The sequence below is a fragment of the Sturnira hondurensis genome, unplaced genomic scaffold (genome assembly GCF_014824575.4).
Source record: "Sturnira hondurensis isolate 20B ecotype Veracruz unplaced genomic scaffold, ASM1482457v3 Scaffold0008729, whole genome shotgun sequence".
Taxonomy (NCBI): domain Eukaryota; kingdom Metazoa; phylum Chordata; class Mammalia; order Chiroptera; family Phyllostomidae; genus Sturnira; species Sturnira hondurensis.
This window is the reverse complement of record NW_028081360.1, coordinates 243,434-270,840: the sequence shown is the minus strand read 5'-3', so window position 1 is coordinate 270,840 and position 27,407 is coordinate 243,434. Positions and strand designations below refer to the sequence as shown.

Here is a 27,407-nt window from a genome sequence, read left to right as displayed (position 1 = left end):
AAACTCCTAAGTGATACTGATGCTCTTGGTTCCCCAAACACGCGAGGTCCCAAGGTGCAGACAGTGAGTCCCTCAAGGGCAGCTACCACACCTCCCTAGTCCACTTAGCCTGGGCTCACCCAAGCTGCTTGCTACTGCTCCTGTAAGCTCCTTTCTGAGTTTGCTTCCCCGGAGTCACAGCTCAGAAATCTCACACACACTCTACTGTTCAAAACATTTTCACTTTTTCATACAAAAACCACAGTTTTCCTTTCCTACGTAACCCCTGACTAACACTCAGGTTCCACGCGAACAAAGACATTAGTTGAGAGCACTGAGTCCCCGGTCTGCTTCGGGAGTTACGACAGTGAATTCCTTGGACTGCACGTCTCTCCCGGGCCCAATGAACTGACCAGGGCTTTACCAAGCCACACACAGTCGCACACAACTTCGAACCCCACGTCTCCACAAAATGACAGGCGGCATAGATCCCAGTAAGCAAGACATCTCAAAGCTCAAAGACAAGTGCAGCTCCGAGGTCGCGGCTGGAATCAGAAGAAGCTGTCCCATTGGGCAATCCGGTCGGGAGAATCCAAAGTGGCAGAGGGGCGTAGAAGCTGTAAACGTATCAGGAGAGGATTGCCGAGTGGATGCCCGGGCCAGGAGGAGAATCCAAAAAGGTGGAAACGAAGTTATGTGCTGAGATATTTCCTTAAGAAGACAGTTATCTCCCTACCCTGTGAAGTGCAGGAATTAAACTGATCCAACCTCCCCCAAGGAGCAGTAGAGGGGTCCGGATAGACCGCTGTCCGGATAGACGTGACCCGCACGAAGGGGGCGCGGGGAAAGCTGGGAAATTGCGGCTGTCGGTCACCATCTTGCTTTCCCATAAACCAGCAGCGATCGTGGGTCCAGGCAGTTTGGGGCCATGAAGCTGCTAATCAAAGCTGGGTCCCTCTCGGTAAGCATAGCTGGCGGGTTTAGGGAGGGTTGGGGAACGGTTTGTTAGCAAGGTAATACGAACCGGAGGTACCTGGTTAGGGGTCCTGGGCCTAAGTCTGGTCTGCCCTTGAGCTGAACCTTGCATCTAGGCTGCATGCTAGGTGGGTCTTGCGTTGCAGGTCGGCTTCGTGCAATAAGCAGAAGAGACCTAGTGACGGAAAACTTGAGGGAGGGAGAGGGCTTGAGAGCGGTGGTAAGCCGACCCAGTGGAGAGACCTCTGAAGGTCACTGCTGCAATTGCGTCCCAAAACCACGAGACCTGGGGACAGGAGGCTGACATGGACTTAACTCGTTACCCTTGCCCGGGCAGCTGCAGGCCTCTACTTCTTGGTGTATCGTGGAGCACCAGTTTCCCCAACAGTGAGATGGGCTTATGAGTAAAATTTGTAAGAAATGAGCTAATGTCTTTGAAGTCATCACTGCCTGGAACGTGCTTATTATGGTGTCCTGGATGTATGATGTGTGTTTTTCTTGATCTTGTTACAGACTTCGTCTATGAGGGTTCTTTTGTCTGTCTTCAAGAGCTGCTTAAGGCTCCTCCTTCAAGCCCAAGTGAAACATAGCTGTCGCTAGGGAAAAACTCAGGTGTCAGTATTTTGTCACTGTGGAGCAGTTGCTATCCAGGGAGGAGATCGGAATGCCCTTAAAAACCTCAGCTTTGCTCATTTTGCCCCCAAAGAATAGTTAGCAATATCTGGAAGCATTTTTTAAAGATTTTCTTTATTTTTAGAAAAGGGAAGAGAAGGAGAAAGAGGGAGAGAAACATCAATGTGTGGTTGCCTTGCGCTCCCCCCACTGGGGACCTGGCCTGCAACCCAGGCATGTGTCCTAGCTGGGAATCAAACCAGTGATTCTTTGGTTGGCAAGCCAACGTTCAGTCCACTGAGCCACATCAGCCAGGGCTGGAAACATTTTTGGTTGTAATAGCCTGTGGAGAAGGGCTGACATCGAGAGACCTGGGATGAGGCCAAAACATCCTAGGGTGCACAAAGAGCCCTACACAACAACAACAAAAAATAGCCAGCCCAAAATGTCAGTAGTACCCAGCATATTTATTAGGTAACCTAGTAACCTGGTAGAAAGAGGTGCAAAAGACCAGGGGATGGAGTTTTCCTGTGCTTAATGTTTAAATAGATATCCTATGAATTATACAAGTGGCCATAATTTACACTGTGATTGTCTTATGCTTCCTGGGACAAACCAAAGATTAACAGCCCTTTGAGGGTAGCCCAGTTAGAGGTGCAAGAGATGGCAAAATCTCCATTTCATCCCTACCCACTTTCTAGTAAGGGGAAAAAAAACTCAAAGGTAACAGTTGGAGAATTCCAATGTAAACAGATTACAGTAAACTTGAAAGTAATTATTGTTTCTAATTACAGCATATTTTACATAAGAATACATTTGTATGTATTGTTATTAAAATGATATTTTAATTGTTTGATTTGAGAGAGAAACATCACTTTGTGGCACCAACAATTTATGCATTCATTGGTTGATGCTTGTACCTGCCCCGACCAGAGATTGAACCTGCACCCTCAGTGTGTTGGAACCACTCTCTAACCTGCTGAGCTACCCAGTCAGGGCATTGGATAATTCTTTGCAACTGATTTGAGTGGGACAAATTATAGGAAGTGCATAACAAAGTATCACTGTTGAGACACATTTGAGGGGAAAAATACCTGAATCTCTCTTGGCAGTAGCTCTAAAGATTATTCATATTTGAACTTTATGCCTGCATGTCTTAAATTTTAATTTTTGGAAAATTGAAAGCCAAAATTGCAAGTAGGGTTAACTTTACCACACCCAGCAAACGAAATTGATGATAAAGCAAGCTAATTGTAACCTATAATTAAAAAGTACTGACAGCAAATGAAAACTAGGGATCAACTAGTACACTGCTGCAGAAAGCACAACAAAGTACCCTCTGTCCTTCACACTTGATCATTTGGTCCTGGGAGTACCAAGCTTTATTAATTAACATATCCACTGTGACCGCATAAACCTTAGGCATAGGAAAACAAATTCTGTGCCATTGTATATCATTTCCAGAAAAAAAAAGTTTAGATTGTACGCAGTTTAGATTTCTAATCCAACATTTACAAGGATCCTTTACTTTATGAGTGGCTGCATATTACACATTGAGATTCTGCTGTGGATGAGGCTATTTTTAATTTTAGAGTTATATAAATTTGTATTAGTCAAAGAAGCTATAACCCTTTGTTGTATAGTCTCAGTGTAGCAGATGAGAGAGTGAAGAAGATATAGTATGGGAGACATTTGGGGTTTGATAGAAGTTCCTTGGCCCATTGTGTCTTTCAAAGGTAACTAAAATGATTGTAATTTCATTTGGAAAGGAAGACTCTTTGGGCAGATAAGGGAAGCAGCACAGAGTAAAACTCAGCATGTTGAATTTGGTATTCCTTCAGGCTCTACAAATCAAATAAATAGAGGTTTAAGAGGCTTGGGTGAATGGTGGGTTAATAAATACATATAAGTTAATCAGTTAAATCTTCCCATGGAGTTCTTTTACCACTACTGAACACCTATTGCTCAGGCACACTAGGATACGGTACACCGAGATATGTGTATAACCTGGAGTTTGATGGGTTGTTTTGTTTGTTTGTTTTGTATGTTTAGAGATTTTATTCCCTCAAAGTTGCTCCCAAAGTGAAAGCCACAACGGCCCCTGCAAGACCGCCTCCATATCCGCAGGAGCTTGAGGTTAGTACTGTTGAATTGGTGCTTGGAACCTGTACATGCCTTACTGTCTTGGTCATATAAAGTTTATTCACATCTCCATTTTAAATACAGCTTACCAAGTTACCAAATGGTTTAGTGATTGCTTCTCTGGAAAACTATGCTCCTGCATCGAGAATTGGTTTGTTCATTAAAGCGGGCAGTAGGTACGAGGACTGTAACAACTTGGGAACCTCTCATTTGCTTCGTCTTGCGTCCAGTCTGGTAAGCACCTTTACTTTCTCAATATGTTTGGAAATGCTGTGGTCTCTTGATCCTCCAGAAAAGAATAACTGAAAGTAGTGTTCCTGTATTAGTTGCTGGCTTGCCATAACAGATTACTGCAAACTGAGTAGCTTTAACAACAGAAATCTATCCTCTTAGGCTAGCAGTCAGGGTAACAGTTGAACCATGCTCCCTCTGATGGCTCTAGGGGGAGCCTTTCCTTGCCTCTTCCTAGCTTGTGGTGGTGGCTGGCAATCCTTGGTGTTCCTTGGCCTGCAGCTACATCACCCTTAATTTCTGTATCTTGTCACACAGTGTTCTCTCTGTCTCTGTGTCCAAATTTCTCTCTTGATTATTTCATTCCTATTAGATTTAGGGCCTTCTCTAATCTAGTGTGACCTCATTTTAAATATGTTTGCAAAAATTCTATTTCCAAACAAGGTCTCAGCCACGAGTTCTGGTTGGACGTGAATTTTGAGGGAACAGTATTCAACCCTATACAGTCCCCTAATATAATGTGAAAAACCACGGAGAAGCATTAAACTAGTGTCTATCTGAATGTTTGTGCTAAAGTATAAGAAAAAGTTTTTTTAAGTATGAAAATTGAAAGAAAATTATTCTTTCCCATATGCAAATCTCTTTTAGACTATATTGATGACTCTAGTAAGCTTATATTTGATAGTGGAATATTTGCCTAAATGTACTTTATATAAAAATCTATACTTGTGCTTTTTGGTGAATTTTGTTTTATAATTTTTCTTAAGGTTTTACTTGAGGGGAAGAGATAGAGAGAGAGAGGGATAGAAACATCATTGTGCGAGAGATACATTAATCAGTTGCCTCTCTCACGCCCCCAGCTGAGTCACCTGGCCCACAACCCAGGCATGTGCCCTGATTGATTGGGAATCACACCGGCAACCTTTTGGTTCACAGACTAGCACTTAATCCATTGAGCCACACTGGCTAGGGTGTTTTATAATTCTTAAAGTAAAAAGGATCCACTATTTAGTTAGAGTTCTCTTTTAATTTAATGACAGATATTAGATTATGATACAATGTGCTGTTTGGGGAACTTAGAATTACAAAAATACTAAAAATGTTCTCTTTTAAGACTACAAAAGGAGCATCATCTTTCAAGATAACTCGTGGAATTGAAGCAGTTGGTGGCAAATTAAGGTTTGTTTAAAATAAGTGTTAGGAAATCAATAGTGAAAACACTAGAAAATATTCAATTGGAAATATTCTATTTCTCTGTTATCAGGGTAGTTAAAGATTTCTTGAAGAAGGGAAAGACTAATGAATTGGACTACATCAAAATGTAAACATCTTTATGCTTTAAAGTAAAAATTCAATTAGCTGGGAGTAGATATTTGCAAAATATATAATGTGGAAAGGATTATTTTGAAAAATAAAGAATTATATACTAGGAGGGAAAAACAAAGAGAGGATCAATGGACAAAGGACAGAACAGACTATTCCCAGACAAGGAAGCCAGAAACAGTAATCGTCCCTTGTAATCAGTAGTATGCTAACCATTCCTCACCCATCAAGAGTCTTTGTATCTTGTATTGGCAGTATTATGGGAGATAGAGAATATCTTATACAACTGGTGGGAGTATAAATTGATTCAACTACCTAAAAAAATTAAGGAATATCTAGTAATATTGAAAATGAGCATATCCTACAGCCTAACATTTTTTAGTACACATTCACAAAAATGTTTTTGTAAAGCCTGGAAACAATTTAAGTGTCCATCTTTAGGGAAACAAAGTATGATGTAGTCATATAATGGGACTACTACATAGCAGTTAAGGAATGACCTAGTTCTGCATATCCACATAATAGATTAAAATACAAAATGTTTTGTGGAAAAACAAGTTTCAAGGTTTTTTTAAAGATGAGTCACTTATAATTTTTTTAAACAATAATACATATTGCTTGTGAATATGTTTGTCTCTAGAGTGGGAGAGAATGAGGGAATTAGCCTGGGAAGGGTACAGAGGAATCACTTGTCAAGTTGTGCTAAAATATATATAACATAAAATTTATTTTAAGTGTACAGTTCTATAGCATTAAGCAGCATGAAACAACCATCACCACCATTCATCTCCTGAATGTTTTCATCTTCCCCATTGAAACTCTATAGTTATGAAATACTAACTCTTTATCCCTCTCCTGCCAACCACCATTTTATGTTCTGTCTCTGTGGTTTTGACTACCCTACGTACCTCATATGAGTGGAGTAATACAGTGTTTGTCCGTTTATGAATGCCTTATTTCACTTGGCATAATGTCTTCAAGATTCACCCATGTGTAATGTATCAGGGTTTCTTTCCTCTTTAAAGTGAAATTATTTGTATTTTCTTATTAAAAATATTTAGTTATTTTTGTTTTTCAATTATAGTTACAATACAATATTATACTAGTTTCAGGTGTGCAACATAATTTTAAAAATATTTTTAAATTTTAGTTGATGGGCATGTGTATTTTTGTTATACTATTTATACTTTTTTATGCTTCAAAATAATTTTTTCAAAGGAACTGATTAATTTAACAGATATAAAGGAAAACTTCTAATTCAGATAATTTACTGTACAGTAATTTATTTCTGATGCAGTGTGACATCAACCAGGGAAAACATGGCCTACACTGTGGAATGCCTACGGGATGATGTGTAAGTACCTGCATGTATTTAGGATATTTTATTGCTCTATTATTAAATTTATTGGTTTCCGAGGGAGGAGGAGAGAGAGAGAGACATCAGTATGTTGTTCCACTTATTTATGCATTCTTTGGTTGCTTCTTGTATGCTCCCTGACCTGGGACTGAACCTGCAACCTTAGCATATTGGAGACAACATTCTAATCAACTTAGCTACCTGGCCAGGGCTAGGACACCTGCTTTTAAAGAAATGCTAAACTGCTCAGTTCTGAATGCAGCATTATGACCTCTGACTTTGGTTTTGGATTATGATTTGCCAAGTGCTTAAAACACTGTGCTCCCCACAAGGTTAAAGTTCAATGTTGAGAGTGTTACAATTACATAGAATAAATGTCGGTTTTAAATTTTTGACTCGTAACTTATGTCTTGATATCTTCTATAGTGATATTCTAATGGAGTTCCTGCTCAATGTCACCACAGCACCTGAATTTCGTCATTGGGAGGTAGCTGCCCTTGAGTCTCAACTAAGGATTGACAAAGCTGTGGCTTTTCAGAATCCACAGGCTCGTGAGTTCCTTTCTAGATTACATCAGTTGTTTCGAATATACTGGGTTTCAAAGAAAATCGATTTATATATAGAGAAAAAATGTTGAAGTTTGTTTCTACTTGGGTTTGAAAGTGTCTTTTCCTAAAATTTGTCCAGTTTTTAAAATATATTGTTTGTTCTTTTGTTGCTAACCATTTCTATTGTTGATTTTTTTCTCTTTTTTAGTTTAATTATGGAATCCTAGGCATTTTTTTCTGCCACCTCACCTGTGGGGTTTTTGTGGGTTTTTTTTGGTTTTGCTTCCACAAAATCCAGCAGCAGTTTATTGGTGCCACTGACATTAGTGTTTATTGTTACAAAATAGCTGTTACTATTTAGCCAATCCACTTTTATTGGGCCTTTCCAAAGCAATGTACTTAATTTTTTAAATAAGATCTTGTTTTGTATTTATGTAATGTTTGGTTATATAATTTTGACAAGTACAACTGGCAAAACAAATCTGAACACCACCAACTCTTGGAAGTAACTCAACTTTTGGTAGGTGCAGATGCTCAGGTAGACCACTCAGGTCTAAACAAGTGACCAGCTGCAAGGGCTCTGTGTGGGATGGGCTTCACTCAGAATGCAGGCCTTTTGCAGGAAACCCACTAGCTTGGGCCTCCTGACCTCAGTTACCCTACCAAACTTCATGCCTTGTGGCAGGGCCAGTGGGTTGTGCATAGCCTGGGCCCACCGTTTCTTCAGAAGGCTCTGGAGGAAGACCAGGTGACCTCAGAGGATGGCCTGTAGGTGGAAGCGGATTTCAGGGTGCATTGGACCTTTTATTGATCTGTCCCTGGCTCAGATCTGGAAGAAGCCTATTCTTGTATATAGTTTGGCCCCTCCCACAAACGCCCATGCCCAGTAGAGACAGCCGCAGTAAATAGCAAGGAAGCTCCAAAGAGGTAGCCCAAGGTCAGGTACAGTCTAACATTTACCTGCATTGGAACCCAACCTGAGTGGGACCCAAGACCAACACAAGTCAGTGGTGGGCTTTGGACCACATCAGAGCTCCACCCAACTACCCACACAAGCAGCACACCCACAGGGAATTCCGTCAGACGCCAGACCCTGCTGGGAACAACTCTGCCTGGGGGACAGCTTTTGCACAGTGACTCCTACACTGTGATCGAGGTCTGTCCTTATAATAACCCAGCCTGGGGGTTAACTCCACCCAAGAACAGGGCCTACAGCATTCAAGACTCAAATACAACAGGAGAGTATACATAACCCACTCGAAACATTTCCTAGAACACCAAGCTCAGGTGGTCAGGAAAATTGGGCCACTGAGCCCCATAGGATACTTTATTATAAAGCCATCATAGCAAGAGTCAGAGCAGATCTACCTAATACACAGAGACAAACACAAAAAGGCAGACCACAGGCCGGTTGAGAAAGGTTCTCTTCCCTGCAACATAATGAGTGCTTGGTTCATGTTAGCTAATATTATGTCGTAGTGATGCTTTATGTCACAAAGGAGTATGATCTTTGTTACTCTAGACTTCTACGAAAGAAATAGAATGGTAAAAAATTTTTTAAGATTTACTTTATTTTTAAAGGGGTGGGGGAATGAAGAGAGGGAGAGAAACACCGATTGGTTGCCTTCTACATGCCCTCAACTGGAAACCTGGCCTGCATCCCAGCCATGTACCCTGACCGGGAATCAAACCAGGAATCAAACTGGCAGTCTTTTGCTTTGTGGGATGACGCCTAAGCCACTGAGCAGCACTGGTCAGGGCAGAATGGTAAATTTTAGAAAAATGACTTACATGTCCAGAGTGGCTTCTTCCCCACTGGTAGAAGCGAGACTCCAGCCCTCCTCCTTTCTGCCTGAACAGTTCTGTAGTTTACTGGCAGGTATCTGCCCACAGGTTTACATCTTCAGCCCATCTTCCACATTGCCATTGCAATGATCCCTCTGACATGAAAATCCAGCAAAAATCCTTTACAGGCTTTTAATTATATACGGGATAAAGCCCAATCTCATCTGGCCCTGCCTGCCTCCCTTGTTTCTTTCTGTACCCTCTCCCCCTTTTCATTGCAGTTCCCCTTTCAATCAAATTGTTGTCATACTTTATGCCTTCCTCTGTTTCTGCTGCTTGAAATGCCATTCCCAAATCACTCACCTGGCAAACATGTACTTACTCTGTAAGACTCATCCCAGATTTTACTTCTCTTAACTCCTGTCTAGCTCATACTGCCTTTCCCTGTGCCCCTCTACACTTTTGATATACTGTACCTAGAGAGGGAACTTAGAAGTAAGTAAAATTCAGATTAAATGACTTGTCCAAAGTTTTCTCAACATTTTGAGGGCAGACATTGTGTCTTACTTATCTCTGTATTTCTGGCACTTAGCGCAGGGCCTGGCATAGGAAGATGGCCCAATGATGAGCAAATGAAGGGACATACCCCAAACAAAGCCTCTGAAGCAGGAAAGTAGGGACAGTGCCAGGGCCCCAGTGAGGGGTGCAATTTGATGATAACATTTGACCCCTGAAAGCTACTAATATGACCTAAGCCTGACACTCTTCTAACTCCTCTCAGACTGACAACTCTCTCATTACCTAGAGAGGGAACCTAGAATTAAGTAAAATTTCAGATTAAATGATTTGTCCAAGATCACACAGCAAATCGGATTTCTGAACCCAGGCCATTATAGTTTCCAGATAATAACAGGTACCTAGAGAAGTGTTTAGGTGGACTCCAGCAAGTAATCTCTTATTTTTCATAGCACTTTTCAGCTGGTAGAATTTTAAAAGTTGCCATAAGATGAACAAAGCTTTCTAAGTTCTAAAAGTGTTGTTGTTTTCATTTAAATTATATTTCCGTAACTCTTATTTTACAGGTATCATTGAAAATTTGCATGCTGCAGCTTACCGAAATGCCTTGGCTAATTCCCTGTATTGTCCAGACTACAGGCTAGGAAAGGTGACACCAGATGAGGTACTGCGCAACATGTTGCATTTTACAATGTGCTTGTTTCACATTAAACTGAATGTTCACCTACCATATTGGGTTTGTTTGTAATTTTTCTTTGTTCTAATTTAAAAATTTACTCGTTTGCTTTTTTTATCAGCTTTTCAACTAAAATTCTGTCACAACTATTTTTGTATGTTTTAACTTAAAAATTTTATAAAGGGGACATATGAAAGTTCAGACACAGAGAAAAAATGAAGGAAAACACCTCACATACATAAAGGCACTCAGTATTAATACATAGGTTTATTGTCTTCTAGACCCTTTTCTGTGCGTATGTATCTTTTTAAAAACAGTATTATAAAAAATAATAAATAAAACAGTATTAAATGTTTAAATAACATAATCTTGTGACAAAAATAATTCCCTTTGTGAAGATAAATTAGGTAGCTAAAAGCACAAAGAAAAACATGTATTTATTTATCTATTGTATTGTTTATAATTATGAAAAATTAGAAACAACATTGGAGAAATAGTTAAATAAGTTATTAAATGTCAATAGAATGGAATACTATGCAACCATTCAAATTATTAATCAGGAAAAATTTTATAATGTCAAGCGATGAAAAGGCAATTTATGAGTAGGATATACCAAAGAGTCTCATTTTTAAAAAAACAAGGTATGTGTTGTATATGAACTATACTTTAATTTAAAAAATAGTAGTAAAGTGTGTGTATGATAGATAAATACAAAGATGTTAATCAAGGTTATTTCAGACTATTAGCATTTTTTAAATGGGTCCCTAGGCTAAAAGAAATTCTGAAGAAATTGATGTCAGAATACTTTGAGCAATGACAGCATTCAATAGAAAAAAAAAGAAAATGGATGTCCAAGGTGACTATATTTGTAGGAACAATTTGTTTTAGGGCACAAAAATTTGATAACTTGATTCGAATTTTAGTTCCATTACTCTAGCCTAGTGATTATCAACATTATGACCCATTCCCAAAGAGACTTTGTAGTCAGATTTTTCTACCCTCCCCCAATGAATTTGTAATACCACAGATACACTGAATATCTGTTAATATACTGTTTTTATTTGTACTCTATATAAAAGAAATTATATATTTTTCTTACCCTTAACCAATTTTCATTCCCTTGAGCAATAGTGCTCCTATGAGAATGCATGTTTAAGCCTGACTTTTGTATATTATGTCTAAAATAATAGTATAAACCAGTGATTCTCAGCTCTCACTGATTCTTAAATCATGGGGGATGGGGGTAATTTATAAAAAAGATTCCAAGATTCTACATTGAGTTCTACTATATATCAGTTTGTATAGTGAGCCTAGAAATGGGGTGGGGGTTGGGAGATAGTGACAGTTTTTTAAGTTCCCCAGATAATTTTTTCATCATCTAGGTTGAAAAGCCTAGTATAGACAGTAACCTCATGGCAAGATGGGTGAGAGGTACAGTGAAGTAATTCTGTTACCTCTAGAGTAAAATGCTAATAGTCCTTTAATACTACCTGAAGAAAGACAAAAGAAACCTGGTATACTGCTTAAGTCACATCATAAAAGTAATAAACTAGGTTCTTTTTTTTTTCAAGTTCAAGCCGGTGTGTGCTCTAATTTTTTATTCCCTTTTTTATTCTTTTTTCAGTAACAGCTTTATTGAAATATGATTCACATACACAGTTGACCTATTTAAAGTCCACAATTTAGTAGTTTTCATTATGTTCACAGTTATGTAACCATCATCACATTAAGTTCTAGTTCTTTTAAGCAGTAGTCTTTTTGTTGGTGGTGGTGGGGTTTTTTTTTATTTTTTTTAAACACCTAATTTTTTTTTAAACTTTTTTAAGCTTTTATTTATTTATCTTTAGAAGGAAGGGAAGGAGAGAAGGAGAAATATCAATGTATGGTTGCCTCTCGTGAGTCCCCCGCTGGGAACTGGCCTGCAACCCAGGCATGTGCCCTGACTGGGAATTAAACCGTGATCGTGTGGTTCGCAGGCCCGTGCTCAATCCACCAAGCTACACCAGCCAGGGCTAAGCAGTAGTTTTTAAATAAAATGCAGGTAGCCTCTTATTCGTTACAACAACTTTAAAGTGATAATGTTTCTGCCGAACTGCAGTTTTAAATGTTTACAGCTTGCAATTTATTTTTTTAAATTTTTCATAAGGTATGATTTTTTGGTTTGTTTTTTATTGTATTTTTTCCCATTACCATTTATCCTCCTTATACCCTCTTCTACCTCTACCCAACCCTTCTCCCCACAGCTTTTTATATATTTATACCAGTATAACCTAACAAATGCTTTTTAACTTTTTCAGCTACATCACTTTGTACAGAACCATTTTACAAGTGCAAGAATGGCTTTGATTGGACTTGGTAAGTTGGGAGTTGCCTACCTATCAGTTTGCTTTCCTAAGAGTAGTCTTAAACTGTAATTAGGTGAGTATGTATTGAACAAAATTTGAAAACTTGGTCTATTTATGTCTCATAGGAAGTATGTAATGAGATTTTAATTGCTAGTGTTCTTTTTCTTGAAAAGCAGAATTCAACATTTAACTTTGTAAACTACCACTTTTAAATTTATTACAGTATTTGCAAAACCTATGACAAAGGGCAAATTGCTCTGGGCAAAGAGCTTTTGCAAGTTTTTGTTTTCTTTTTAAAGAAAGAAGTACAAGTTTATTAGAAAAATAGGCAGAGGGTATGAACAGCCAGTTCATGGGGAAACTGAGTGTGTGTGTGGTCAGTTACCCTTGAAAAAGATGGTCAGACTCACTAATAATTAAGAAAATTTTAATCTGTAAAATTGGCAAAAAAATTAAAAGTTTGACAATGCCCAGTATTACCCAGGGTATGGAAGTAGTAGGCACTCTCAAAAATTGTTGGTGGAAATGTAAACTGATAGAACATTTTTTTTTCTACAAGAAAAGAATGCTTTTCATTCTCTACAAGAAAGAATGCTTGGGAGGAAACTGTACGTGGAAGCTATTCTGCTTTAAAGGTGACATGGTCTTATGCATCAGTTGACACATTTCAGAAAGAAAACATGATTTTAGTTGTTCTTTTCATCTCCAACTTGCTGAGAAAGGGACACTTCAGGAATACTTTAGCAGAAGTGATAAATGCTCTCTGTATGATCAGAAACATCATTCCCCTGAGCATTTCTGAAATGAGTCTGTTGTCCTGGATTTAAAAAAAACTGCCAAAGTTGTTTGTTCAACACCAGTTGTTTTGAAACAGTGTCTTTCTAGTGTGATTTTGAAGGGTTCAAACATTGCTTTTCTATTTTCTCCAAGGAAAATGAACTGGTGACAGAAAGTGCACCATTCATTTCACATTCATTTGGACCGCCACAATAATGTTTTGTCCAAAGCACATCATAGACTTTGCTTGCATATCTTTTTTTAAAATATATTTTATTGATTATGCCATTACACTTGTTCTATTCCCCCCTTCATTCCCTTCCACCCTGCACACCCCCTCCCCCACCATTCCCCCCCTTTAGTTTATGACCACATGTCTCAAATTCTTTAGATTCTCTATTTCCCATACTATTCTTGCCCTCCCCCTTATCTATTTTCTACCTACTGTTTATGCTACTTATTTTCTGTACCTCTCCCCCCTTCTCCTCCTCCCAGTCCCCTGTTGCTAACCCTCCTTGTGATCTTCATTTCCATGGTTCCACTCCTGATCTAGCTGTCCTCTTAGCTTGGTTTTGTTTTAGGTGTGGTTGTTAATAACTGTGAGTTTGCTGTCCTTTCACTGTTCATATTTTTTTATCTTCTTTTTCTTAGATAAGTCCCTTTACCATTTCATATAATAAGGGCTTGGTGATGATGAACTCCTTGAATTTGATCTTATCTGAGAAGCACTTTATCTTTTCTTCCATTCTAAATGAAAGCTTTGCTGGATAAAGCAATCTTGGCTGTAGGTCTTTGGATTTCGTGACTTGGAATACTTCTTTTCAGCCCCTTCTTGCCTGTAAAGTCTCTTTTGAGAAATCAGCTGACAGTCTGATGGGTACTCCTTTGTAGGTGACTGTCTCCTTATCTCTTGCTGCTTCTAGGATTCCCTCCTTCATTTTCATCTTGGCTAATGTAATTATGATGTGCTTTGGTGTGTTCCTTGGGTCCAACTTCTTTGGGACTCTCTGAGCTTCCTGGACTTCCTGGAAGTCTGTTTCCTTTGCCAGATTGGGGAAGTTCTCCTTTATTATTTGTTCAAATAAGTTTTCCACTTGTGGCTGTTCCTCTTCCCCTTCTGGTACCCCTATAATCCGGATGTTGGAGTGTTCAAAGATGTCCTGGAGGTTCCTAAGCCTCTCATTTTTTTTTTGAATTCTTCTTTCTTCATATTTTTCTGTTTGGTCATTTCTTTCTTCCTTCTGGTCCACCCCCTTGATTTGAGTTCCAGTTTCCTTTCCATCACTATTGGTTTTCTGTGCATTTCCCTTCATTTTAATTAGTTTAGGCTTCATTTGTTTCTCTAATTTGTGACTAAAATTGACCAGTTCTGTGAGCATCCTGATCACCAGTGTTTTGAACTGTGCATCTGATAGGTTGGCTATTTGGTCATTTAGAGTTATCGGCTCCAGGGCTTTGAGTTCTTCTTGAGCCACGTTTTCGTCTGTTCGCACCTGTTACCTTTGAGGAGCAGAGCCCTAGGTGTTCACCAGGGCAGGGCAACTCAGTCACAGGGTTGTGGCGCTGTATGTAGGGGCGGGGTCAAAGAGGGGCAATGGCGGCCCCCTCTGCTGCTTCCTGCCGCTGGGACCTTCGTGGTCTGTCTCACTGCTTGCTTCTTCGCTGGTTTATCTGTGCGCGAATGTGTGACCGAAGTCAACCTGCCACCTTGCACCCTCACTGGGTCCACCTGTTGCTACCTCACACCTGGGACCCGCCCACGGCTGCTTGCACCCCTGAGTCGGGAGATCTTTCCTGCAAGACCGGGCTCTGCTGCTGGCTCCGCCCCTCTTACCAGTCTGGTTGAATGGTTCATTGTTGTCGGACTTCCGTATAGTTCAATTTTCTGTGTTTTGGCTGCGTTTTTGTTACTGAAACTTTGTTGGCTTTAAACTTGGTTGTGAGGGGAGGCACAGTGTTTCCACCTACGCCTCCATCTTGGAGGAAGTCCTGATAGAACATTTTTTGAGACCTATTTGAGTGTATCAAAATTCTAAATTTACATTCTTAGACCCAGCAGTTTTACTTTTCAGAATATAACCTGCAGAAATACTTGGTCAAGTTTAGAAAATAGTTGCTTGAGAATATTATTTGTAGTATCTTTTGCATTCATTGTTTTATAAGGAATAGCTTAATTGAGGAGTAGTAATTCATATACCATGAAATTCACCCTTTGAAAGTGTACTTATGCAACTATTCCCATTTTGTAGTTTCAGAACATTCTCATCATCCCCAAAAGAAACCCCATACTCATTATCAGTAACTCCCCATTCCACCCCCTCCTGTCCTCTCTGGCAACCACTAATCTACTTTCTGTCTGTACATAGTTGACTATTCTGGACATTTCACTTAAAGGGAATTCATACATTATATCACTTTTTATAACTGGCTTCTTTCTTATTGTAATGTTTTCCAAGTCCATTTATATTATAGCATGTACCAGTGTTCCCTCTTCTGGCTGAAAAATATTCCATCACCATATTTTGTTTATCTGTTCATCAGGTAGACATATGGGTTATTTCCACATTTTGGCTCTTGTGAATATAAACATTTGTGTATAAGGTTTTTGTAGATTAGAACATCTGTTTTTAATTCTTTGGGGTATATGGCTAGAAGTAGAATCGCCAGGACATAAGGTAATTATGTGTAACCATTTGAAGAACTGCCAGATTGTTTTCCAAAGCAATTGAACCATTTTATAATCCCACCAACAGTGGACAGGGGTTCCAGTTTCTCCACGTCCTTACCAGCACTTGTTATTTTCTGCCTTTTTGATTATGGTTATCCAGGTGTGTGTGAACTGGTATCCAATTGTGGTTTTGATTTCTATTTCCCTAATGACACTGAATATCTTTTTTTGTGCTTATTGGCCATTTGTAAATTGTTAGAGAAATGTGTGTTCCAGTCCTTTGTCGATTTTTAATTGGGTTGCTTTTTTTATTTTCAAGTTGTAAGACTTCTTTATATATTGTGGATACTAAGTTCTTATCAGAACCACTCTGTGGGTTGTCTTTACCTCTCAAAAGGGTTCTTTGGTACACAATGAATATTGTTTTAATAGCCAACTATTGGAAATCTGAATGTCCATAAAGAAGGGGTTAATTAAGTAAATGATGATATATTCATATAAATGAAATTCTTTATAACCATTAAAGGTTGGATGTAGACCACTCACTCAGATGCAAATTACAAAAGGCAAGTTTAAAACAATATCAATAGTATAACACCATTTTGAAAAATAACGAAATGAAGATAATATTAATACATGCGTCAAAAAAAATTTTAGATGAATACGTAGTAAACTATAAATGGATATCTCTGGGAGAATGGCATTGGGGAGTAGGGACTCTTGTTTTCTTTACTGTTTATTTCTGTAATATTTGAATTGTATATTAATCATTTTTAACAGATGTTTTATAATTGTCTTTTAGAAATTCTGGTTCTAGCTTTTTTTCTTTCTGGTGAAATAGGTGTGAATCATTCTGTTCTGAAGCAAGTTGCTGAACGGTTTCTGAACATGAGGGGTGGGCTTGGTTTATCTGGTGCAAAGGCCAGATACCGTGGAGGTAAGCGTTTTCTTCTATTAAGTTTAATTTTTCAGAAGGAACTCCCCCCTCCCCACCAAAATATTGTATCAGAGTGGAATAGGCCTGATTATTTACTACCAGACAGTCTGAATGTGGAAGGAAAGAATTAGCCTGCTTGGGTGTTGTCTATTAAATGTATTTTGTGTTTTGCCAGGGGCAGGCAGAGTAGCAAGGAAAGAGTACTGGGCCTTAGGAAAGCTTAATCTCAGTGAGTTCATAGTACGTGGTACAGAATGCTAAAGACTGGGCCTTAGGAAAGCTTAATCTCAGTGAGTTCATAGTACGTGGTACAGAATGCTAAAGAATAAAACCAGTGGTGACCAACCCACTTCTTTCTTCACCCTCTCCTTCCATGGCCCCAGGTGAAATTCGAGAACAGAATGGAGACAGTCTCGTCCATGCTGCTTTTGTAGCTGAAAGTGCTGCCACAGGAAGTGCAGAAGCAAATGCATTTAGTGTTCTCCAGCATGTCCTTGGCGCTGGGCCACATGTTAAGAGGGGCAGCAATGCCACCAGCCCTCTGTACCAAGCTGTCGCCAAGGGGATTCACCACCCATTTGATGTAAGTGTAAGCAGCTGATGGCTCTCCTCTTTTCTCAAAGTCTCAGTGTTTATAATGTAGTCCAGATAGTCTGCTCTTAAATGTTAATGTGCTCTTCAATTTTAAGACAAACACAAAGAAAATCTTTGTAAAGTTGAAGAGACAGCCAGGCTTGTTTTAGTACTTCAGTGGGCCTACCGAAAACTTACTGTCTTTTCAGTTTGTCCACCCCTAATATATAGGGGTGGGCAAATATACGTTTGTAGTTGTTCGTGTGAAAAATAATACAATAATTAGTAAATAATAATATAAGAATAAACTGTTTCACATACTCAACAGCTGTAAACCTGCTGATGAAAGAATACTTTAGCCCTGGCTGGTGTGGCTCAGTGAATTGAGCACCAGCCTGCGAACCAAAGGGTTGTCTGTTCCATTCCCAGTCAGGGCACATGCCTGGGTTATGGGCCAGGCCCCCAGTAGGGGGTGTGCATGAAGTAACCACACATTGATGTTCGGCTCCATGTCTTTCTCCCTCCTTTCCCCCCTTTCTAAAAATAAAAATATAAAGAAAAAGGAAGAGAAAAAAATAATACTCTAAAAAGTCAGAAATTCACACTTCACTTCCCTTTAGGATAAAATTTTAAATACTAAACATTCCCCTAAATTCTTTTTTTTTTTAAGATTTTATTGATTTATTTTTAGAGAGGAAGGGAAAGAGAAAGGAAGAGAAATATCAGTGTATGGTTGCCTCTTGTGTGTCCCCTCCTGCTGGGAACTGGCCTGCAACCCAGGCATGTGCCCTGACTGGGAATCAAACCGCGATCCTTTGGTTCGCAGGCCCATGCTCAATCCACTGAGCTATGCCAGCCAGGGCTTCCCCTAAATTCTAATTAGCCTTTATTTCTAGATTTTCTTCTGTCCTCTTAGGCTCTTATGGCCTTTTCCTGATTTCGACTATTCTTTATGTTTTTCAATCAAGTGTACAAGATACATACCAAGAAATTCCTACAGGTTGAAATGAAGTTAAAAAAGAACAGTGAGCCCTGGCCAGTGTGACTCAGTTGGTTGGGCATCATCCTGTAAACCAAAAGGTCATGGGTTCAATTCCCATTCAGGGCACATGCCTAGGTTGTGGGTTCAGTCCCCGGTCAGGGTATGTATAAGAAGGCAGCCAGTCAATGATTCTCTCTCACATTGATATTTCTCTCCCTCTCTCTTTCCCTCTCTCTAAAATCAGTAAGGATGTCCTCTGTTGAGGATAAAAAAAGGAGAAGACAAGTAATGACATTTAATCATAACAAAAAGTCCACACTACTTTAGAAGATACCTTTTTATGACAGTGAGCAAAGTGCTAAAGCTTTCAAAATGCTGATACTCAAATCAAGAGAATGTAAAATGTCAACAAGATATTATTCAATGAGTGACCATTGTTTTTCCAGTGTACCGTACCTTACCTGACATTCAATGATATGCTTTTAAAAAGTATCACGTACTATAAATTGTAGGATTAATAGGATTATAATTAGTATTTATAACTTAAGCAATAGTACATGGCACAGGCAGGTTTATGCTTCAGTCTTTGGCCGTGTGACATTTAAAAGTGGAAATTAAAGTCAACCTTCTCCTTTTACTCCTCTGTTTATTATTTGAGTGCTAGTTTTCAAACATTTTTTAGTGCAGGAGCCTTTTTGGCCAATATGATTTCCCAACTATAATACCCACACACAAGTCTTTTCTTTTAAAGAAGTTCTGAAAGTTTACTTAACAGTGAAACCCTTGGAATCTTCTGTTCATAACCTTAGGGGGTCCCTGGAACACAGTTTGAAAATCCACTATTTTAAATGTTTCTAAATGAATTCACCTGCTGCTTTTAAAATTTCCTCCAGATTTTTTTTCTCTTGGTTCATGTTCTATCATTTTCTTTACCATCAAACGATAATGATGGCTTCACGGTGGCTGGAGTTTAATCCTAATTCAATGACATAATGTAATAGAAATTCTTACTTCAAAACTTGTCCAGAAGTTTGGAGTATAAATAGGATAGTCTCAGAATTATAATTCAAGTAGAAGTGCATTTTTTATGCTTTATGCTTTATCTGGGCTGGACCAGTGGTTCTCAAATGTTAAAGTACATGAAAATCACCTGGAATATTAGTTTAAGATGTGGGCCCCAGACTTTGTCTACAGAAAACTAAGTTGTCTATTGCAGGAAACCTACAAACAAGTGATCCTTATGTAAATACTGGGAAACTTTATCCTAAGTGGTCACGTTACCTTAAGGAGCTTAACATTGTTCAGACAGGAATAATCCTATTATCCAGAGGCTAAACATTTTGCTACCTTGGAATGTGAATAATGGTCACCAAGCAGAAATTTTTCCTTGACTCTTTGACGTTAGTCTTTAGATGTGAAAGTGTCACAACCCATGATACTCAGCCATTGTGTCTGTAATGACAATGTTCACAGGTTCACGTTTACATTTACTTTTAATCAAAATAGGTTAGCAAAAACGAAAATAAACAAAATCTTAGTCTATTTTGCTTATATTATGAACATACAAGTTTTTGTCTCTACAATGTTAAGCTCCAGTCAAGTTTCATTGTATTTCAGGTTTCCGCTTTTAATGCCAGTTACTCAGATTCTGGACTTTTTGGGATTTATACTATCTCTCAGGCCACAGCTGCTGGAGATGTAAGTTGCAAACTCACCATGCTCACAAGTTTTTATTCCCCATTAACATGTTTTTAGTTAAAATATGGAAATGTTTGAGTGCCATGACTGATCAGAGCTCTGTAACATCACTGAGGTGTATCTGCTGTGGAGAAAACAGAAACATGTACACTAATGCTTCCGGGAAAGAGGGAGGAAATGCTTCCTTGGAATTTTGGTTCTATTTGGAGAAATGGCATTAAGTTGTCTCTAGGACATCTAAACTGAGATCTCAGGTGAGGTCAAGGCCAATATGTGTATTTGGGAATCCTCAAAATACAGACTGTGTTGAAGTCAGTGTTGAGTATGAAAGACTGTAGGAGAAAACTGAAGATTCTTATGCCCCATGCTTTAAGTGACTCAGGGAAATGACCAAGAAAACAGGAATAAAAAGAAGAAAAACTGATATATTTGGAGGAAATTAACACCATTTTGATCTACTGTAGATTGACATCCCTTTAGTTACCATAGAGAGGTCCGATAGATTTAGCAAACTAGGACATCACTGGTGATATTGCCAGTTTTCACCAGAATGTTGGAAGTAAATGATAACTTATTGTGCTAAGGAATGAATGAAGAAAGAATTGAAGGTTAGTGTAGGCAGGTGGAGCTTGGATGCAGGGTTGTGGGTGGTAGGTTTTGTAGGGTTTACACTAGGAGATGAACTTGGAAGAAACATTCATAGTGGAAAGAGACAGATTGAGGCAGACATTGGAAATAGGAAACTACAGATGGGAGATTTGGGACAGATGAATGTCTAGATACACACGAAATGGCAATTAGCCATTAGAGACATCTACACAGCAAATTCACAGTACAGACAGGCCTGGTTTGCAATTTTTCTTCAATAGTATTCACTAGCCTTATTGAGGAGACAAGTAGCAGGGTTGATCACAGGCTGAAGTGCTACTAAGTAGGCAAGTCATAAGTAGGAGGAAATAGCAAGGGAGTTGGGAATGCTGGCAAGAGTTTGAGAGAATATTCTTGGATCCAGGCTAGACAGAGAAATGAAGCCAGAGGGACCTCAAATTGAAACAAACCAAGGAACTCGTGATCTTGATAGTGGAAAAACAAAGACAGCAGGATGTAAGACTTAGGTCAGGGGTCTTGGAATTGAGGATTTGGGAGGTAGGACATACATATCTAGGTTATGGCCAAGTCTGGGGTGTGGCTATGAATATGAGTAGCTAAAATAGATGGAAAATGAAGGTCCTAGAATTTAGGTAATTGGGGGGAACATTAAGTAGCAGACCAGAATGATGCCAAGGTTGGGGTGGAGAAAATCATGGGCCAGGTTTATTAATTTACTTAGTCAACAAGTATTTAGCAAGTGCTCACCCACATCACCGGAACTTGATTCCTCCTTGACTCCAGCATCCCCAGTATTGACAAGCTTTAAGTTGGCTGAATGGATTACTTCTTTCTTCTCAGTGAACAGTAAGCACTAGCAGTATTAACTGTATGATGCTTTAAGAGGCTAGGGAAATTTTAGAGGTACTTATTCTTTATAGGTGATTATAAATCCATGTTTGCTTTTCCTAAACCTCCCCGCCATCTTCTGCCACTTATTTTTGCAAGAAGCTTTGCTACTCAGATACTGTAAGTTATACAAACAATTGCATGGAATATTGGAAGAATAAGGAATACATACTGACTTAAAAACTCCATCCAAATGGACACTGTCAATTTAGTTCTCTAGAACTAAGCTTCCATCTTGTGTTTTTACCTCAGAGGAGCATTCGATTGCTTCAGAAGACTCTGGCAAGCTTTTCATTGTCTGTCCTAGGTTATCAGGGCTGCCTACAACCAAGTAAAAACAGTTGCTCAAGGAAACCTTTCCAATACAGATGTCCAGGCTGCCAAGTAAGTTTCAGTATTAGCTGTGTGTTTTGTGTTTCAGTCATTTGAAAGTTACATTTTTTGTAGTTGTAACAATATTGTAATATATGCGCAAAAAGATTGAAAGATACAGAAAATGATTTAAAAAGAAAGGGAGACATACCCATATCCTACCATCTAGAGATAAAGCAATTAACATTTTGCTTGTTTGCTTGACCATTTTCATGCATTTTTAAACAATTGTTAACATTATGGATATACTTACAGCCTATTTAATAGCATGTTTACTGTTGAAATTTGAAAATTACACAAAAAGTGACCTTTCATTCAGATTACTAAAAATTTGTTATAAACAACATTAATTGGTGTATTAAAATATACTTAGTGGACACTTTATGCAATTGGAAATCACAGACTCTAAAGAATATCTTTACATTTAAAACACTTGTATTTGATATTAATTTCTTGGTATGGATTCTCAGCTGGGTTAAGACTTGTAAACATTATAATGAAAGGCTCTGCTTTAAAATATATGTTTATATAAAATTTTTATTTTTATATTCAAAGTCACAATGTAAAAAGTTTATACCAGTTTATAATCATACCACCAGTATGTGAGTGCCTGTTCTACCATAACCATTAGTAATTTCTTTTTCTCTTTGCTGATGCAATAGACAAAAAAGGATAATCTAATTAAAAGATTGAAATACTCTTCACCTATTTGGTGATTTTTAAATTCCCACTGTTACACTGAAAGTACTAACAACACCTCTAATTTGGAAGTTCTGGGATTTTCTCTTAACTAAAAGAGAGACACTTTGGGTAGAGTTGGAAATCAGTTTACATTTTCATACAGCAGTTTAAAACATTTAACTTTGACTCCATCTATTGAGGACAATTCATAATGTAAATCCTGAAACTCAGTCTTCATGATCTTAAGTGTCACCCACATGGCAAGTATGACAGTGAAGTACAAGTCAGGAGAGAATAACCAATTGGTCATTCCTGTAGTACCCATTTGTGTTATTACTTTGTTAAATGCTGAACACACTAAGAAATTGCTTCTCTTGAATAATGACAACATGGTTTATTAAATATTATATCCATGCAACCAAGGGTTAATAGGCTGTAACTCTGTGATTGTACCAGAAGCAAAACATGGTAAGAAAAAATTGAAACACTGGATTTATTTAAGAAAAATTTTTTCAAGGTAATTTATTTAAGAAAGTGTATTTTAATAAGTATAAACACTGTTTTTATAAGGTATGACAAGGATGGGGTTTCCGTTATTAATGTCAAGGTATTTTTATAAGGTATGACATGTAGAGGATGGAGTTTCAGTTATTAATGTCAAGTATTTTTTTTTCTTACTTGCCATTCGCATGGAGTTGATGCTTTTTTCTATCAGGTTCTTAGTCTTCCTGTAGTGAAAAAGAGAAAGTAAGGTGTCATTGCTGAAAGGATAAACTAATAACCTTTTGGTAAAGTTTATTGCTGGTAAAATCTCACTTTAATTAAGCTGACAATTTGGTAAAATTGCTACCTATAATCTTAATTACGTATAAATGGGGTCTTGTTAACAGTGTGCCAAAGGAGGATAATTTATTTAAGGGTTAAATAACCCAGGAGCATTATTGAACACCAATTTCTTTCTGAGAGAATTACGAATTGGGTATTATTTTATTTGAAATTGATGCTTTTGTGCCCACATTTAAGCTACTGGAGCTTACCCTCCTGCCTCTCCATTACTTTCTACCCTCAATGAGACAAATCCCAGAACAGAAATAGGGCTGGGGTAGAGGAGTAGCTACAGAATTAGCACACAACATTCTGCTAAGTGGACAGTGCTTTAAGAGCCCATATAGTTATTTTTCTTTAATAGAAATGCCTAAAATTATTACCAAGAAAGTATCAAGAGACAAGAGTTATTTCACTAATCAAAGCTTTACATTAAAATTGGCTTAACTAGATCTCAGTTCTAGTCCAAAATCAAAAGGTAATCTGTTGGGGTTTTGTATAATTTTGTACTGACAGCTTTCTAAATGATAATGTAAATAATGGTGAGCTGAAGAAATAGAAGGGAGGCCTGTAACAGTGTAAGATTTCAAAGCTGTTAATTTGCATATTTACCAATACATATTTGAGAGTTTGGGAACATACTAATAAAATTGCCTTGTTCTATAAAACTGGCTTCTGTCTTAGTTATGTACCTTTAATTGGACAGGAACAAGCTGAAGGCTGGGTACCTAATGTCAGTGGAGTCTTCTGAGGGTTTCCTGGATGAAGTTGGGTCTCAGGCCCTTGTTGCTGGTTCATACATGCCACCATCCACAGTCCTTCAGCAGATTGACTCAGTAGCTGATACTGATGTCATAAATGTAAGCAAATGAAAACTGACAATTTAACATCAAATAACTTGACCTTAATGATCCAATTTCAGAAGGCATGCATACGCTTCCTTGGGCTGTATATGTTATTCTTGTGCTGTTTGGTGCCTGTCTACCAAGTAATTTCATTACCATCGGATCTGCAAATAGCTTCCATATCAACTCAGGGTTTATGTATCTTCCTCATTCAACTAAATTACAATTAAGTTAAACCATTCTAAATTTTTAGAGGTCAAGAAAAATCACATATTGGCAATTTTATGATTCAAACTAATAATCAAGTTTGGTATTTTTCCTTTTCACTCCCAAGAAGAAATAAAGTATGTATTCTGCAACTCCTTCACAATCCATCATCTCAAGATTTTCTTTTGTCTTCTCAGCCTAAGACATTCTCCTGCTTTTGCTTTTTTTTCACATACATTATTGTTGACTACAAGATGAGTTGTTTTGAGGGCAAGGAATGTGTGTTATACTTCCTTTCTATATTCCCTACTATACCAAACAAGTACATGAACTACAGAATAAATTCAAAATCAGCAGGTTTTTCTAATCCTTTCTATATTAAAAATGCCAACTGCCCTTCCATTGTAGAGGTCTCATCTGTCTTCTTGACAACATGTCTACCTTATATAGGGACAATGAGGATGGAAAAAAGAGACAGTATATTTTAAGGAGTAAACCTGATGTCACTTTGCTGGACCCAAAATTTATTACATATTCTTCCAAATGTCCTCATCTTGTATACTACCATGTGAGTCCCAACCCAACTGTTGCCACCACTATCCACTGAGAAAAGATGGCCTGACAATGCACAGACTGATGCTTATGGTATTACACTAACCTAAGCACCAGCCTTTGAACTTGAAGTCATGGCATAAAGAATACTAAGAAAATTGGACTTTTAAGTTAACAATCAGTGTATTTTTATTAACCTAGACTATTTGCCACTGTAATACAGAAATAAGAAGGTACAGCCCTGCCCGAGGCCAACTCCACCCTAGTTTGCCATGTCCATGAGGTTTTCCTTATCCCCCTCTATTACAGTTACCTTCATATCAAGAGCACCACACTTCCTCAGTCACACATATGATGGGATACTCAGAGAAACAGCTGAGCTTTTATTCAAATGAAAACAGCACAGTAGCCCCCTTCTGTAGTTAGTTTTTACAAAAGGCTGTTAACAGAACTGCTGGCTTATAGTGTCTTATCCATAAACTCATGAAATAAATAAGTTAAATTACTTGATAATACGTGTTCTTATTTCTTTTAACTTTGCCTTTTTTTGTTTACTTGAAGGCTGCAAAGAAATTTGTTTCTGGAAAGAAGTCAATGGCAGCAAGCGGAAATTTGGGGCACACACCTTTTGTTGATGAGCTATAATGCCAAAACACATTGTAAGAAAGAGCTGGACATTTTCTCAACCCAGAGCAGCGAACACACGAAAGTTCCAAGTCTGTAATGTAACATTTATCTTTTTCAATGAGGTAAAATAATCTTAAAAAGTATAAATGCAGGTAATTGTTTCCAGCCAACCTAAAGTCAATAAAACATTCTAAGTGTTTTCTTGTGTTTGTTTTCTAATCAGTTAATCAATACGTATTTACTTGCAGACATCTTTGTTTTACGTGCTGTGAAGGAGAACAGGATATGATAGCGTGAGAAACTATTTTTTTATCTTTTTTTAAAATACGTTTTATTGTTTATGCCATTACAGTTGTCCCATTTCTCCCCCTTCATTCCCCTCCACCCTGCACACACCCTCCCCCACCATTCCCCCACTTTAGTTTATGACCACGTGTCTCAAGTTCTTTAGATTCTATATTTCCCATACTATTCTTGTTCTCCCCCCTGTCTATTTTCTACCTACTGTCTATGCTACTTATTCTCTGTACCTCCCCCCCACTTCTCCTCCTCCCCTGTTCCTAACCCTCCATGTGATCTTCATTTCTATGGTTCTGCTTCTGATCTAGCTATCCTCTTAGTTTGCTTTTGTTTTAGGTGTGGTTGTTAGTAACTGTGAGTTTGCTGTCCTTTCACTGTTCATATTTTTCATCTTCTTTTTCTTAGATAAGTCCCTTTAACATTTCATATAATAAGGGCTTGGTGATGATGAACTCCTTGAATTTGATCTTATCTGAGAAGCACTTTATCTGTTCTTCCATTCTAAATGAAAGCTTTGCTGAATAGAGTAATCTTGGATGTAGGTCCTTGCCTTTCATGACTTGGAATACTTCTTTCCAGCCCCTTCTTGCCTGTAAGGTCTCTTTTGAGAAATCAGCTGATAGTCTGATGGGAAGTCTTTTGTAGGTGACTGTCCCCTTATCTCTTGCTGCTTCTAGCATTCTCTCCTTCATTTTAATCTTGACTAATGTAATGATGATGTGCCTTGGTGTGTTCCTCCTTGGGTCCAACTTCTTTGGCACTCTATGAGCTTCCTGGACTTCCTGGAAGTCTATTTCCTTAGTCAGGTTGGGGAAGTTCTCCTTTATTATTTGTTCAAATAAGTTTTCCACTTGTGGCTGTTCCTCTTCCCCATCTGGTACCCCTATAATTCAGATGTTGGATTCAGATGTTGGAACCTAAAAATGTCCTTTAGGTTCCTAAGCCTCTCATTTTTTTGAATTCTTGTTTCTTCATTCTTTTCTGTTGGTCATTTATTTCTTCCTTCTGGTCCACTCCATTGATTTGAGTCCCAGTTTCCTTTCCATCACTATTGGTTTCCTGTGCATTTCCCTTCATTTCACTTAGTTTAGCCTTCATTTGTTACTCTACTTTGTGACTAAAATCAACCAATCCTGATCACCAGTGTTTTGAACTGTGTATCTGATAGGTTGGCCATCTCTTGGTCGCTTAGAAGTATTGGCTCTGGGGCTTTGAGCTGTTCTTCTTGAGCCATATTGTTTTGGTCTGTTCGCACCTGTTACATTGAGGGGTGGAGCCTAGGTGTTCACCATGGCGGGGCAACCAGTCACTAGGTTGTGACGCTGTATGTAGGGGCAGGGTCAGAGAGGGGCAGTGGCATTTGCTATGCTCTCTCTT

The 27,407-nt window shown here is 38.4% G+C and overlaps 1 protein-coding gene across 1 annotated transcript; it reads left to right on the top strand.

Moving 5' to 3' along the window:
• The first annotated feature begins 791 nt into the window (after positions 1-791).
• On the top strand, positions 792-25,929 carry UQCRC2 (ubiquinol-cytochrome c reductase core protein 2). Its single transcript, XM_037055791.1, has 14 exons — positions 792-940; positions 3,619-3,702; positions 3,793-3,942; positions 5,054-5,118; positions 6,560-6,616; positions 7,046-7,170; positions 10,035-10,132; positions 12,442-12,499; positions 16,776-16,871; positions 17,255-17,454; positions 20,044-20,124; positions 21,929-22,005; positions 24,206-24,359; positions 25,665-25,929. The coding sequence occupies exons 1-14, from the start codon at positions 908-910 to the stop codon at positions 25,746-25,748; spliced, it is 1,362 nt and encodes a 453-aa protein (XP_036911686.1). The 5' UTR covers positions 792-907; the 3' UTR covers positions 25,749-25,929.
• Positions 25,930-27,407: the final 1,478 nt, after the last annotated feature.

Excerpts from the sequence above, each read along its gene's own strand:
- UQCRC2 (XM_037055791.1), top strand. The coding sequence starts at position 908 with ATGAAGCTGCTAATCAAAGCTGGGTCCCTCTCG. Across the intron at positions 10,133-12,441 it reads GAAAGGTGACACCAGATGAG|CTACATCACTTTGTACAGAA; the intron begins GTACTGCGCAAC and ends TAACTTTTTCAG. Across the intron at positions 22,006-24,205 it reads ACAGATGTCCAGGCTGCCAA|GAACAAGCTGAAGGCTGGGT; the intron begins GTAAGTTTCAGT and ends TTAATTGGACAG.